The following is a 15,916-nucleotide window of genomic DNA, read 5'->3' as shown; positions in this document are numbered from 1 at the left end:
CACACACACACACACGCACACACACACACACACACACACACACACGCACACAGTGAAGGACTTGTACTTGTCCCAGGTGCAGAGAAATCTGGGAAGCAGCATGCAGCGTGTCCCAGTTCCTCTACACTCTACAGTACCTGTGTGCCTTTGTGTGCGTGTGTGTGTGTGTGTGTGTGCGTGTGCGCGTGTGTGTGATTGCATATTGCGACAAGACTGACCCATTTGAATCTTAATACATGTGCAAACCATGCATTCCTGAAAGTAGTTCAACATGGAGCAGCGGCGTCACGCAGCAGCGGGAGTGACGCACTCAGACGGATGCAGGTGTCAAAGGGCAGAAACACACCTGGAAAAACAAGAGCAAAAAAAGAACAAAACAAAAAAACAATCAAAAAGTTTTTGCTTTGCATGTGATTTTGGAAGGATGAGGTCATGCTGACAGAAAGATGCTGAGATGTGCTGAGGAGACGAACAGGGCAGGTGTGACGGAGACGCGTCTAATCCGCGTCCTGACCGGGGCAGGTGTTTGGGAGAGGAACGACGCAGAAAGCAGAGACGGGGAAGGGCGAGGGAAAGCGCAGAGGAGGGGGGGAGAGGACGAGCGTGAGGCAGAGAAGCAAGGAGGATTGTTTCTGTCTTTGGATGTCGGCACCACCGGGAGCAGCAGCCCGGGGCTCGGCTGGAGGTGACCGGGGCTGAGGGTGAAGGTGTGTGTTGCGCGTCCGGCGGAGAGACCCCAGGAGAGGAAGGGAGGCTCCACTCGCGCCCGCTCTGCGCCGCGCTCTGCTCCGCCTGCGCCGCTCCCTGCGTCGCTGCGTCTCTCTGCTCCCATTCCCCCCCCCCCGGGACACAGACATCTGGCGTGGTAACATGTGAAGAGGTTTGAAGTATGGCATGCAAAGATGGTTTCTGCCAAGAAGGAGCCGGTGACAGCGATGCGCCCCGCTCTTATCCGGACTGTCTTCTACTTTTTCTGTTTGACGACTTGGTGAGTCCCGCCGTGTCTGTCCACGGTGACCAACGTCCCCTACTTTTTTTTTTTTTTTTTACACTTCATTTATGGTGTTCTACTTCTTTTTTAATTTATTTCAGCGTGAGGATAATCTCCGGACAAACAAAGAGGGATGACAGGATATATCCGGAGAATTTCACTCGCATTTTAGACCGACTTCTGGACGGTTATGACAACAGGCTGCGACCTGGATTCGGGGGTATGTAGGAAAGAAATGTGATTTCTGCCAAATGTCCCACATTTTCCATCTGAAAACGAACAATATTTATCACATGAATGCACTTTGAAAGTCAATTACATTTGATCCAAGATAATTATTCCAAGCAATCAACAATTCTCCTTATGTAGACAAATAATAATAAAACTGATACCATAAGTGGTCAACAACGGTAACATGACACTAAAACCAATTTACTCATTAATTATATAGCGTCCTAATGTAAGGCAAAACGGGTTTTTTAATGCGCATTTAAATTCATCATTGACAAACCGGAAAAGTAAAGCAAATACTTTTATTACAATACAATAAAATAAATACAATGAATAATTCTAATAAGCATTTATAGGCTTTAGGCCTTCAAAACTCCCCTAAAACTCTAGAGACATCCATCACGCATGCAGAGACCGACTACGTCATGCACGGGACCTTATAATGGGAATATTATGGTCTGTTGTGTTCTTCTCCAGGCCTGGGCCTGCATCTCTGTTGACTCGTTTAGAACACGTTGCTTATGGTATATTGTTTCTCTGGCGTTTGAGACTTTATTCTAAGCTGCAGCCTGAAAAGTGGTATCCAAAGCGTGCATGTTTAAAGGTCCCACATTCTACCCTTTTTCCACAAGTGAACGCACTTATATGAAATATCTGTGACAATCTTTGGTCAAAATATCAAACAGATGCTGCAGGACGGACAGCGTCCCTCTATTCTGCCTCAAAGAGCTCTGTCAGAAAAGCCTCTGAAAATGAATGTGCATGCATGCGCACACACACCTCATGTACGTTCTCTTACTGTGATGTCACAGTAAGAGCCATCTTTTCCTGAAGCGTTTCTGTACTTGATTACAGAACTACGCAGGATTCGCTGGATGGTTTATTGAGCTGTTTTTGGGTTGATAATGACCCAAACCTCCATAATAGATGTAGAAACATGGGAAAAGCGAGTTTTTCATAATATGGGACCTTTAAGCGAGTGCTGTTATGTAACAGCGTGTATGTATGGACAGACGCTTAATGAACATTTCAAGTGTTAAAAGTAGGGATTTAAGTTTTCTGTACATCATTCCTGAAAACGACAAAATAACCAGACTTATTCTAAGAGTCGTCTTTGGTTTAGCGCCGACAGAGATGTGCGGCGTATAGACGGCTTTATCCCTGCACTTAAAACGAGGCGCTCTGCCTTCACATTCATTCACTGAGAAAAAGAAATAAATAACTAAACTGGATTACGTTTTTACATCTTTTCAGCTATTTTTTCACTTCCATTATGCAAAGGCTCTAGACGAAATAAGCTACTGCATGTTTTATGGGGGGTTTGATGGACTGCAGGCCTATAAAGACACTCAAGCGTGAATAACACTGGTGTCTGTGGACGAACCCACTGGAAGGATTTAAACTGTTAAATTTGTCTTTTACTGACTCCATAGGTCCTGTGACCGAGGTCAAGACTGACATTTATGTGACCAGTTTTGGGCCCGTCTCAGACGTTGAAATGGTACGCACCCTCGCACACGTCAAAGTTTGCTTTACGTTATACTGTACTTTCTATTTGGGTGGCAAATATCCAAACTGATACGCTTTCCTTGCATGCGTTGATTTCCGCTTCAGGAGTACACGATGGACGTGTTCTTTCGCCAGACGTGGGTCGACAGGAGGCTGATGTATGAGGGCCCAGTAGAGATTTTGAGGCTGAACAACCTGATGGTGACCAAAGTGTGGACGCCGGACACCTTCTTCAGAAATGGCAAGAAGTCGGTCGCTCACAACATGACGGCGCCCAACAAGCTTTTCCGCATCATGAAGAATGGCACCATTCTGTACACGATGAGGTATTGCCATCTAACCCAGTGTCACGGTGTAAACGGTGTAGAGCTGTGTGGAGGCAGCGCAGGTGATGCCAAAGTTACATTCAGTGTTGGAGCCCGAAAACTATACAAATGAATATTGACGAAGAAGTACACCTTTCTGTGTTTCGATTGCACTACAGTCAATTATAGAACCAATATCTGCACATTACTAAAGGCTAACTAAAGCTCAACTTGTCTTCAGTGGAAACAGAACGACAAACATTCGCCCACTCTCCTCGATTCTTGCACATTTTCTCAATGCATGCATTCATATCTATTGTGTGTGCCTATTATTTTTTGTCTATTGTCTATTTTGTCTGTGCTGCAACAGGCTGACTATTAGAGCCGAGTGTCCAATGAAGCTGGTGGACTTCCCCATGGATGGACATGCATGCCCCCTCAAGTTTGGAAGCTGTGAGTAATTGCAAAGCGTCTCCTTCGTGCCCATTGGTCTGTAGCGAGCTTGTGAAGAAGATAGCAGGTTTACCAATAGGCTGGTTTAGATAACGTCACAAATATGATGTGATTTACTTCCTGTCAACAACATATGTCTAGCAATCAAACAGCTGTTGTGTGGCAGCCGTGACTTGTGAGCACATCTTATAACCAGGATCTTTATCAAATGGAGAAAAGCGACCAGTCAGCAGAAATGAGCACAAAGGTCCAAATCCCAGACAGCGTCACACTGCAGAGAATTATCTGGCGATTGTCAAAGCCCTTAAATGCAGGATGATGTAAATTCTATTCAAAAGTCTCTCAGCCAACATTTTCAGTTCCATAATTAACTATTAGACATTCAAGATTTCAAAATAGAATTGAATATGCATTTGCCACAGTCGGGTTGCATGGTGGTGAAGTGGGTAGTGCTGTTGCAGAACAGCAAGCAGGTTCCGGGTTCGATCTCAAATCTGTGCAGAGTTTGTGTATGCTCTGCTCCTGTCTGCGTTTATTCTCCCGGGGGGTTCTGTAAGTGAGCATGTGTGTTTTTTTGTCTTTCGATGAGCTGGCGTCTCATCAGGGGCGTGTCCTGCTTTTTGCCTGCAGTCAGCTGGGATAGGCTCCGGCAACACCCGTGACCCACAAGGCGGATAAGCGGCTGTAGACGAGATGCTACATCGCTTGCCGCTACAAGCGGCATGCAAATATTTGTAACACAAATTAGCTGTACGCGTAAATACATTTATTTTATTAGCTCCAGTGTTTTCTTTCCTAGAGGCAAGATTCATGCCGAAATATGACATCATGTCTCTGTTTGAGCGACTAAAACAACAACTGCTGCATAAAACTACGCCGTTGTTCAAAGTGATGTAACTGAACGCTATTTGTGTTTAGTCCTATTAAAACACATACACAATGTATTTGTGATGCCATGGTAACAGTCCGTACATATGCAGCTTGCTGGCAGCCAGTGATCCATCTGCAGCACGTTACTCCAAAACATTTTGTATTTCACGATAGATTTTGATCAAACTTTATACCTTATTTTGTGTTTTTACGTCAGTGGATTTTAAAATTACTAAAAGTTCAGAAAGGTCAGGGGAGCCTGCCGCGAGGTAGATGTTTCATCCAGCGCATTGTACGATGTAGAAAAAGCTGCGAGACGTCCGTTGCACAACTTTTCTCTGCTCAGAACTGAAATTGAATCTGCTCTAAACGAGTTCTGGGGAGACTTTGTGAGACGCAAAGCGGCCGAATTCTCATTACGAACAATGAAACCCTATCTGAGCATCAAGTGTTTATACTGGGCCTATACTGGTCAGCGGAAATGACTTATCTCAAATGAAGGAGTTCCAGCTCCATCTTATCGCAGGAATAGCAGCAAGATGAAGATTTTATCTGCAACAGGAAAGAATAGAGGAGAACGACGAGGAGTTTTGCCTTTGCGCTCGCCCAATCTGCCTCCAATTATCCAGTGTGGTGACTTTGCAAAGGACAAATTCTCATTTCTCAGTTGCCGTCATCTTCCTCTTCCTCCTCCTTTTGCCATCCTGCTCTGCTGCTGCTCCTCCAGTTAGGGGGAAGCAACCATTGGATCTGATTTGGCCTGAAGCGAAGGAAAGGTCAGAAGCCCTTCCTCTGCCTCAGGATAGCACAGACCTATGCGTGTGTTTGTGCTAATTTTGTCTCTGCCCCGGCCTTCATTTTTTATCATCTCTCTCTCTCTGTCTTCCGTTCTGTTTCTCCATCTGGATGTGTTTGCACGGGCATCGCGTTCCACTCCATGTCACACCAGAGTCATTTCATTTTGGCAGCACAGTTGGTATCCTGCTGATGTGGAGTACCCCCCCACCCAATAGGGAGTGGCAGGCACAGACAGCTGCAGTTTTGTTGTGTGTCCGCATGCTGGCCAACCTCACCAGGATGCAACCAGAATAAAAACTCACTGAGGAAGCGATAACAGGGAAATAAAAAGGCCTCTTACGAATGTAAAGTATCCAAAAGTGAGACGGGTCAACTACTCTGGGGGACGGCATGTCTGGATGATGCATATGTGAGAGAAAGAAGACAGATGGGACCGCTAAGAGCTGAAATAGCAGTGCATTGGGGTTGTCATTTTGATTCGAACATATCATCCAGTATCTCTTAAACAATTTATGAGAGGGCCTGATTTTTCTGGCAGAATAGATTTACTGTTTGAATAGGAGTGACACGTCGAGCGACATCACACAATGGTATTGTCTCAGGCTGATTTAAAATATTCTCCCCTTTTAATTCATTTCATCCCTGCCCAACACACAGCAGTTATGAAACATGAAAGATTGAATGTTTTTTCTCCCTTTCTGGGCTTCTGTAGAAATGAATGCGTAACTCACCCGAGTCTCCTCTCAGCTGGATGGTGTTTACAGCTATTTGGTTTACAGTCTCCAGCTTAAATGTTTGATTCTCATCTCTGGACAAGCCAGCAGAAACAGGCAGCCGATATGAAGCCCAGATAAACATCCTGCACATTACCTGGCCAGCATCAGAAGATGCAAAGCAGATAAAGTTGCATTTAACAGTTGTTCCCTTTAGCTATTTGCTGGAGGAGAGTGACTATTTGGGCTTAAATTCATCAGGTTGACAGAAACAAGGCTCCAAATGAATGTTGCTGCACATTTTCTCAATGGTAAAAGTGCATTATGTAGGAAAAAAAACATTTTTTTCTTCTTTTTTTTTCTCTATTTCTCTATTTTCTTTAATAGAAAAAAAAAACATTTCTAAAGAATAAACTGAAGTAGATCCAATTCAAAATACCTTATACTGGAATGAATGACAAGTGTGTTTTGCACTTTTTAGTCGCTGGTTTATTGCAAAAGATATGCCACACCATTTAGATTCCTATAGCGTCAGAACATAAACCTAGTTGTTTCAGAAATATTAGCTTTCATCATTCCACTGAGTGAGTCTTTCCAGATGAATCACCTGTTCCCATATCTGATAAAAGTTCAGCGCAAATCTGTCAATAGCTGCAAAATGGCTGCATTCGTGGATAATGCAGTCGTCAAGGAAGTAAAAAATAATATCAGTCATCCACACTCCAAAATTGTAGTAGTTTAAGTCTGATTAATAGAAAACAAGAAAGAAAGATTTGCAATGTTACAAAAAAACCCGGCTCTTTTAGCCAAAACCAAAATCGACATTCCTCGGTATGCCCAAACCTCTGAACAAGTTTCGTAAAAATTTGAATGCTTGTTTTTAAAGAAAATCCTACATTCTGCCCAGATCCGCTCCGAGCTGTAGTGCATTGTGATGCAGTAGTCTTCGTGTAATCCTGCTCGCAGACAGGCAAACCGACCCGATCGTTTACCTTCACGGAGGAAATAACTGTGGAAAATGTTTGCATGCATTTCAGTCCAAGCTTTACAAAGAGGGGGTAGAAACTATCAGAAGAACAGAAGAGTAAGGGTAACTATGGAAACATCAGCGAGTTGGGCGATGTCAACAAGGCTCATGACTGGATCCACACACACACACACTTAATCCAGCAAAAGCTACCGGTATGTGAATTCATATCAAGACATACTTATTTCTATCAGAGTGACACCTTGCACACAGATATTGATTTTAGCCTATGCGGCACTGGGTTGTTTTTTCACACTACGCTGTTCACAGTTTACTGTAAGTGACTCACATCTGCTTTGCTTCCTCCCACAGATGCCTATCCTAAATCTGAGATGATCTATACTTGGACCAAAGGGCCTCAGCATTCAGTGGAAGTCCCCCCCGAGTCCTCCAGCCTCGTTCAGTATGATCTCATTGGCCAGACGGTCTCCAGTGAAACCATTAAATCCATCACGGGTAAGAATCAGATGTCCTCTCAACATTTTAGGCTGAAAACACGATTTTGGAGAATGTTTTGAAGCCAGATTTTGCTGAGCATGACTTGATAAACTTGTTGTGTTCTTAGATTTTTTTCATTAGTGTAAAAATCTACTCTCTTGTACTGAGTATTATTATGGTTTTTCTCCATTGGTTGGGGTTCAGTACAACACCGTGATTCACCTGAAGAAGCTCCCACCTCTCCAGAAACCGTTCACTCATTTGTCAAAACAAAATTATATTCTCATATAAATAGTCATTCATGCCTTCATTCATCTTCTGGACCGCTTCGTCCGTTACCGGGTCGTGCTGGAGCCTGTCCCAGCAGTCAACGGGCGAGAGGCGGGGCACACCCTGGACAAGCCGCCAGTTCATCGCAGGGCCACACACAGACAGACAATCATTCACACACACACACACACAGACACACACACGCACACACACAGTCACAACCAGTGCCCCAAAAATGCATCGTTCTTTTGACTTAAGCGCTGCAAGTCTAAATGTTTGGATGTTTTGTCACTATGGCAGCACTCACCTGTCAGGTGGCTAAACACACTGTTTGATTGGTCATCTGAAACTCCTCCCTTGTCAGTCAAGTTCTAATTTCACCTGACTGTCAATTAATGTGATCAGTTTATTCAGTGTAACCAGATATTCATGTATGCTAGTCATAGTTTTGCATGTGATGACTTGTACACTGAAATAATGCTGACATGTTTTAGAAACAACAAATTAGACTGAGAAGTCAACAATCGGTTTCGAGATCCTTTCACTCGGAAATTGTGCTAAATATAGGCTATAACTATACTTTATTATTTGAGACATGGACTGAGACATTTTAATTTGATGAAATGAGTGAGAAATTCTATTCTGTTGTGAACAATGGCAGAGTGGTTTGGAGATTTTGTCCATGTTGTTTTGAGAATGTAGTTTTTGATTAAATCGAACACTGTAAACATCAGAATTTTGCTCGACCTTTTGCTTTTACATGGATAACGAAGCATCTCAAAATGATTGTAGTACTTGCAACATCGAGGCTCTCTGCTTATTTGAGTGAGAATAGATGGGTTTGTTAAATTACAATATTTAACACCTTTGCAACGATGCTGCTCTAATTTGTGCCTTATGTGTCCCTTAATTGTGTCTTAAGTGTCCGTTATATGTTGTGAAAAATGTGTGTATATGCTGTAAAACAAATTGCCCTCCGAGGGACAAATCAATAAAAGTGAAGCGAAGTGAAGTGAATTATATAAGAGTACAAAAAAAGCGTGCATCTCTTTAACTGTCAACCTGCAACTTTATTTCATCAAACTAATTCATTTCTGTTGGTCCTCAGGTGAATATGTGGTCATGACGGTCTACTTCCACTTGAAACGTAAAATGGGCTACTTCATGATTCAGACGTACATCCCCTGCATAATGACAGTAATCCTCTCTCAAGTGTCCTTCTGGATAAATAAAGAATCGGTGCCGGCTCGTACAGTCTTCGGTACGTAGTCCTCTTGCATCGCTCATCCGGAACTGTCTTCATGGCTCTGTTTATTTATGGGGTGCCTTCATGCCAACAAAGCAATCATGGCTGGAGTGACAAGGTGATGCATACATGTGATTATGGGGGATGCAAAGAACTGCTGCTGTTGTTGTTGTTGTCTTAATATCGCAGGATAGGCTTCAAAAAGCTTTGCTTCTGCCTATTCCTTTTTTGGTTGTAATGTATGTTTAGTTTTGTTTTGTTTAAGTTGTATTTATTAATTTTTTTGTCTCAATCTGACAACCAAAATAAAAAATCATCATCATCATCATCATCAACATAAAGCCCAATCACTGTGGTTACATTTAAAACACATGTAGGAGTGAACGTCTCTGAGCATTAGAGAAAATCATTTGGTTCCACAAAAAAATATTTGGTTCCACAAAAAAATATTTGGCTCATCAAATACTGGACGATACAAAATACTGTCTTATGAACAAGATTAAATAGTGGGAAACTGTGTCCGATTTGCACTACCATGCAAAATGTCTTCTGGATCTGATCTGGAATGAGGTCAGGAAAAAAAATATTGAATTTTAGCATTAAAACCCATTTCTGGATTCAAAAATCAGTAAAAAATAAAAAACTCAGATTCATTTTTATTTTTCATGGTTGCTCTATAAAGATACCAAGAACAATTTTGATGATGATCCAGATCACCATGTGGACGGTGTAAATCCAATTAGGATGGAGTGCTTTTCTATTTAGAACATTAATCATTTCAATTTATCAGGTTAAGAAAACCACATTACTCCATCAATCAACAAACGAACGTATTCACCCACAGTGACATGGATCCAGTTAGCGTGCATTTCAATCAGTGTGTGTTTCTGCTGAGCAGATAAACACTGTGCGACCCCCGGGAGAAATGTTTGTCAGTGTCATGTGTTGCTGTCCAGCGGTGCTGACCTGCAGTGTCCAGTGTGTTTGGACAGTCCAGTGGTGCTGACCTGCAGTGTCCAGTGTGTTTGGACGGTCCAGCGGTGCTGTCCTGCAGTGTCCAGTGTGTTTGGACGGTCCAGCGGTGCTGACCTGCAGTGTCCAGTGTGTTGGACGGTCCAGCGGTGCTGACCTGCAGTGTCCAGTGTGTTGGACGGTCCAGCGGTGCTGACCTGCAGTGTCCAGTGTGTTTGGACAGTCCAGCGGTGCTGTCCTGCAGTGTCCAGTGTGTTGGACGGTCCAGCGGTGCTGACCTGCAGTTGGACAGTCCTTCTGAACCTCTTCCCTGCCTCTAACTGTCCATCATGACAGAGGCATCACAGCAGCACAACTGCTGTTGCCTCCATCAAGCTCAAGCATCTGAGTTGACGGATTTCTGCTGTCAACTGCTGTGTTTAAATGTGAATGCGTGCGTGGGTGTGGGTATGTGTGTCGGTATGGCGGTAGATGGGGCTGGTGCAAGGAGGCAGGAGCGTTTGGATTTCTCCTCTTCCTCCCTGCAGCCTTTGTCTGTTTCGGCTTCCTTCCTCAGTGAATCATCCACACTGCCCCACTATGAGAGTGGAAAAATCAGTTTGTCGAGAAGACACGCAGGAGCCTCTTGTCTTCAGAGTAAAAAAAACAAGCTCAATTTATCCAGTCGTTCTTTGCCAATCCACATTTACCCGAAAATAGTTTGCAGGACTGACAGTTCATGCTGGAGCAGTTATACTTTTACTAAACACGCAAAAGATTGATGCAACCCTCATTTCTTTGTGTTAACTCTAATGTTGTGAGATGCTTGATGTAGCTTAGCATAAGGGCCGTTTGCAAATAGTTGCATAAATGTATTGTAAAACATTGAAGCATCTTATTTCAGTTTGTGCTGAAATTGTGGGCATGTTGAGCTCATTGCTGTATTAAAGTTTAACGTCCTCCATCTGTAGCTCAAGCTGCTCCTATCGATGTCACCCAGCTGCTTCTGATTGACAACTGATTATATGGTGGTCACGTCCTGGCGCAGAGGATATGGCTTTATGTTGGGCAAGGACTTTGCAGCACAGATTGTTCCAGGTCTGCAACATAAAGGGGATTTTCTCTAAATTGCATTATTGCCATTGGTTAAAGGACGAAAGCTCCATACGGGCTTCTACTATGACCTTCTGTTACTGCAGGATGGAAATGTAACCTCTGTGTGTTGCCAGCCAGATCCCTGACTGGTTCTAATCTTACAGCACAGCATTTGTCACCAGCTGCTGTCATTGTTTGTTGCTACCTGCACCAAACAACACAGAAATAAACTAGCAAAGCACTCGGAGAGCACAGACCTCCGCCAACTAGCTCATTCCCCTCCAAACTGGATCTACACCGTCCACATGGGGATCTGGATCATCATCAAAAGGTTCTAAACTGTTCTTGATATCTTTATACATCAACCATGAAAAGTAAAAGTGAATTAGAGTTGATTTGGATTCAGAGTTTTAACTGATTTTTGAATCCGTAAATTGGGCTTTAATGTTAACATTTAATATTTTTTACTGACTCCATTCTGGATCCTGTTCTTGGTATCTTTATACACTAACCATGAAAAGTAAAAGGGAATCAGAGTTGGTTTGCATTTGGATCGGTTATCAATGATAAAATAAAATAAAATTGAATTGCTCATAAATTTGAATTATTAGATTTTGATTTCATTGCTATGCAGACGACAGACATATTTACCTTCCCATTAGACCCAGTGACACAAGAAGCAGAGCTGCTACTGCAGATTGTTTGTGTGGTGTGACAGCACATTGTACACTGTTGGACAGCACACCATTTCATGACTCAAAAACAGAAATCAATTATTCAGTCCAAGATGTTACTGATCACTTTTTAAAGCTTGCTTCCAACGATGACAGAAATGCTGACCCAGTATGAGCCGGCCCACTGGTTCGGATTCTTAGTCCTTTTGGTGTAAAGGTGACTGTTTTGCCATTAGGGCCCCTTGGCTTTAGAAAATTCTGCCCCAGGAGTTGGATTTGCATAATCAACAACTTTTTTGAAATAAATTCTTAAAACTCCCTTTTACAGTTTTGTTTTTATGTGATATTGTCCCTTTTATTGTCCTTTTTATTGTCTTTTTATTGTTCTTCTGGGCCTTTATCACCCTTCAATCTTTTAAATAGGCCCTTAATTCCTCTTTTTTTTCCCTATTGTGGTTAAACAGTGTCATCTGTTTAATATGGAATTGCTGTGATCTCCAACATGCATATGAGAACGCTTGATTCAGCTCTTTGGTGCAGCTCCATAGCTTTGATTTTGTTCTGTTTCTGATGACACTGAAGGCATCACGACCGTGCTGACGATGACGACTCTCAGCATCAGCGCTCGCCACTCCCTTCCCAAGGTCTCGTACGCCACTGCAATGGACTGGTTCATCGCCGTGTGCTTCGCCTTCGTCTTCTCTGCCCTGATTGAGTTTGCAGCTGTAAACTACTTCACCAATGTGCAGATTGAGCACGCCAAAAGGAAGCCAGCCAAATGTCCCCCAGTACCCCAAACCACACCTGTCAAGGACACTGAGGACATGCTGCAGGTGATCTCGGTCTCCCTTTCAGTTTCCATTATTTTGTGCTTTACTGTGTCTATCCTTTGAATGACTGAGGATCGCAAGAGCTGAGAAATGTAGAGAAATGACAGCAATCAGATCTCAGACCGTACGTTTAGGCTTCCATTGCAAGTCACCACTGAATTAACATTCAAAAGAAAATACAAAAAATGCCTTTTAAGAATTCATGAGAACATATATTTATACTGCAGACTTGTACAAATACTATTTATTGACAATTTGCAATATTCCACCCGCAAATGATTTTGACTATGTGCAAAGTGATAACAATTATTCTGGGACTGTCTAAGTCCAGGTCAGAACTTTGTTCTGCAGCTCCTCGCTCCGTCAGCAACAACTGCAAGTTTTGAAACAATTGCTCATTATAATGTGGAAACCGCGTCGCACGCAGATACATTCTAAATTTACATACTAAAATAAACCTCCTATTTCTCCCAAGCGCTGTACAATATTGCATCGACACCGCAGCTGACGTATGGATTGGATCGGAATTCATGAACATGCCATGGAGCTGTTGCAGATCTCTCTGGCATTTGTGTTGCAAATCACTTTTGTGTAAGAGTGTATTTATGGCGCTCCACAAGCACTGCTGAAGATGAGACGGCTTTGAAAAGATGACTGAGGTTCATATCTTAAATTTCACATCCCGTGTGAAAGATGACACTGAATACAGAGCTCCGGAGTTAACCCGTCATCGAAGCTGATATAGCCCAGCCATGTGTGCATGTTTTACACTAACTACGTTAAGTTGACTCGTCCTGTCCAAATCCCAGTGGCGTAATCAAAGCCTGAATGCAGTGCAGTGGATTAGCAGGTCGTCATGGCAACACAGTCTGGGTACATCTGTATAGGTTTCATAAAGGCTTTGGAACCGGGGGGGGGGAATGAATACTCTTTTCCTGGAGAGCGAGCTGCGTTGGCGCTACCAGAGGGCTTCGGTTAGCGGGTCGAGGTGTTTGTGGTTCTCAGACTTTCATCTGTCCAAGGAAAGGCTACCGAACCCTGCCACTGACGACACACACTTCCTGTGACACAGGATGCACACAGTAACATCACAGCCTTTCAATTTCAAATTTGGGGGTGGGGGGTGGGTTATTATTCCTTCAAATGACAGCGAATCAGCATCACACGCTCCCTGCTTGAAAGCATCAACTAGCAAAGGATAAGCTCTTTTGACACTCCATTGCCGCCCTGATGGAATGCGAGCTGCGTTCTTGTCTTAAGCTTGTGCGAGATAAAGGAAAGCCTTGGTAAGTGGCATCTGCATCGCACACACTTCCAGTTGAAGCACTTTTGTGCCATGGGGGCTGTAATCAGATCGATATGAAAAGGTTTATGCCGCTCAGCCCACGGCCCAAAGAGCAGAAGCAACAACAGCGTTTTCTCACAATTGACTCGGCATTAATGACAAAAAAAAACATATTGGAAAAAAAACCTTTATATGAAACATTGAGACCAGAAATCCAGAAATCCAATATTATTATTATTTAGTGCCTCTGAATATTTATCAGTGTTGAATCTGTCTGTTGCACATTGTGAGCAGATAATTTAATATTTTACTGAATAAGGATATAAAAAAGGCTTCTGTGACTTCTTTACTCCGGCCAATAAGGCCTTAATGAGGGGACACACACATGGTGTATAAAGTGAAACTGGATCACTGAAACCAATACCAATAATTGCTATTTTCACAATCTGAAGCATAAAAACAATTCTTACAAAAAGGTTTACTGAAGTGCAAACAATGCAATCAAAAGGAAAGGTACCCAGATGTGTAAGATTTGTGATGTTTCACCACTGTGCACCACTGGATCATTAACCAATTAACCAGATCAAGTTCTGTATCATAATTCATATCTGGTCAATATTTGGGGACTTATATATAATAGATACATTGATTATTATTTTTTTATATTGAAAGGTCAAATGTTTCTCTCTGGATCAGAAACAGAGCCAGCCTTTATGGAGAATCATATTTTTTGTTGATAACCAATAACCTACTGGTGATTAAAAACAAACATGATCCCTAATGATAGGAGTAGCTTTCCATGATTATGGAACTGATATTCTTTCATGTGACATCAGGAAGATTGTAGTAAAACGAGGCCATCATGGTGACATCATCATAGCTTGCTAGTTTCGGTGATGCAATAATTGATGAGCCCACGTGGAATGCAAGTATTGTGCACACTCAGGAGCACATGAGTCTTGATGCTGATGTAAAGGGTCTGGATTCAATCCTGGGTCACGGGAATAAGTAGAAACAGGTCACCCAGCAAACTGTTCAGGCCTAAATGGTGCTCTAAATCACTCGATGATAATCTCATTTATCCAGTTAGGACAAATATTGAAAAATAAATTAGAAATTTACAAGAAAACAAAATGGCTTTTGTCATTGATGCTTGTTTGTTATTGTTAGACTGTGAAAGGTTCTTGTCTCTTTTGGTTGTGGAATGGAGAAACAGTCTCCAAAGGATTCATGTGAACATTGAATGCTAATAGCCAACATGTCAACCTGCTGCTGATTGAAGTGACCTTTGGGCAGCACCTTAGTGACTCTTCCATCGTGCGAGCGTATTTAATGGAGTACCAATCTTCTACATCGGTGCAGCTCTGATACTTCAATACGTCATCCTTGTTTCTAATTCCTTTCAGAATCCTGACGCCAACGGGAACCTCAGAAAGCGGTTGAATTATATTTCCCACCAAGAGACCAGGAATCACCAAAGAGCCCAGTCCACCACCAACCTGTCAGGAGTGGGGCGAGGGAGACCGCTGCGGCCCTTTGCCAGCGGCACCAATGGCAGCTCCTCCACCCTTTCTCGGTGCAGTCCCAAGTCTGAGAGCCTGCTCAGCGTGGCCTCCTCCTCCGCCCATCTGGTGAAGAGCACGCCGCAGGCCGCTGCTTCCACGCCGGACGTGATGGCAGCGGCGCCTTGCACGCAGAACGCCAGTTCTTCGTCTCTGCAGCATCTGCTGGGGCCCAAGCTGGAGCTCGTCCAGATGATGGGGAGCAAACTGGAGCTGAGGCAGACGCCGTGCTCTCAGCCCACCGCCGCCGGCACGGGTGGGACCAGTAAAATTGACAAGTATGCACGGATCTTGTTCCCCGTGTCCTTCGGCGCTTTTAATATGGTCTACTGGGTTGTTTATTTATCAAAGGACACAGTGGTGGCAAAAGGCGATTAGACTTTACTCCGATTGTCAAGAATGAAGAAGACGAGGATTGTTGGAATTTCCAAACAATACGAGGAAAATATCGGTCCTGGCAGACTCAAAGATTAAACAAAGCAATTCCACATCCTGGAGGAGTCTCTCGGAATATATTACAATAACATCAGAATATGTTTCCTCCGAGGGTCCTTGAACAGTCAGCATGGGAACACATCCTCCGAATTAGAAAGGCCTGACTCAACAGAAGAAAGAACACCTCCACGCTGAGTAGGCCCCCGTCCTCTTCATCGTGCTGCATCTGAAGA

General features: G+C 43.3%; 1 protein-coding gene across 1 annotated transcript; it reads left to right on the top strand.

The window, feature by feature from the left end:
* Positions 1-902: 902 nt before the first annotated feature.
* On the top strand, positions 903-15,626 carry gabra4 (gamma-aminobutyric acid type A receptor subunit alpha4). The gene is made up of 9 exons (XM_068740106.1): positions 903-988; positions 1,093-1,211; positions 2,656-2,723; positions 2,837-3,057; positions 3,407-3,489; positions 7,210-7,353; positions 8,714-8,866; positions 12,154-12,404; positions 15,093-15,626. The coding sequence occupies exons 1-9, from the start codon at positions 903-905 to the stop codon at positions 15,624-15,626; spliced, it is 1,659 nt and encodes a 552-aa protein (XP_068596207.1).
* The last annotated feature ends 290 nt before the right edge of the window (positions 15,627-15,916 follow it).

The sequence above is a fragment of the Brachionichthys hirsutus genome, chromosome 6 (genome assembly GCF_040956055.1).
Source record: "Brachionichthys hirsutus isolate HB-005 chromosome 6, CSIRO-AGI_Bhir_v1, whole genome shotgun sequence".
NCBI classification, from domain to species: domain Eukaryota; kingdom Metazoa; phylum Chordata; class Actinopteri; order Lophiiformes; family Brachionichthyidae; genus Brachionichthys; species Brachionichthys hirsutus.
The sequence above is the reverse complement of the archived record's forward strand: the minus strand, read 5'-3'. Positions and strand labels throughout refer to the sequence as shown.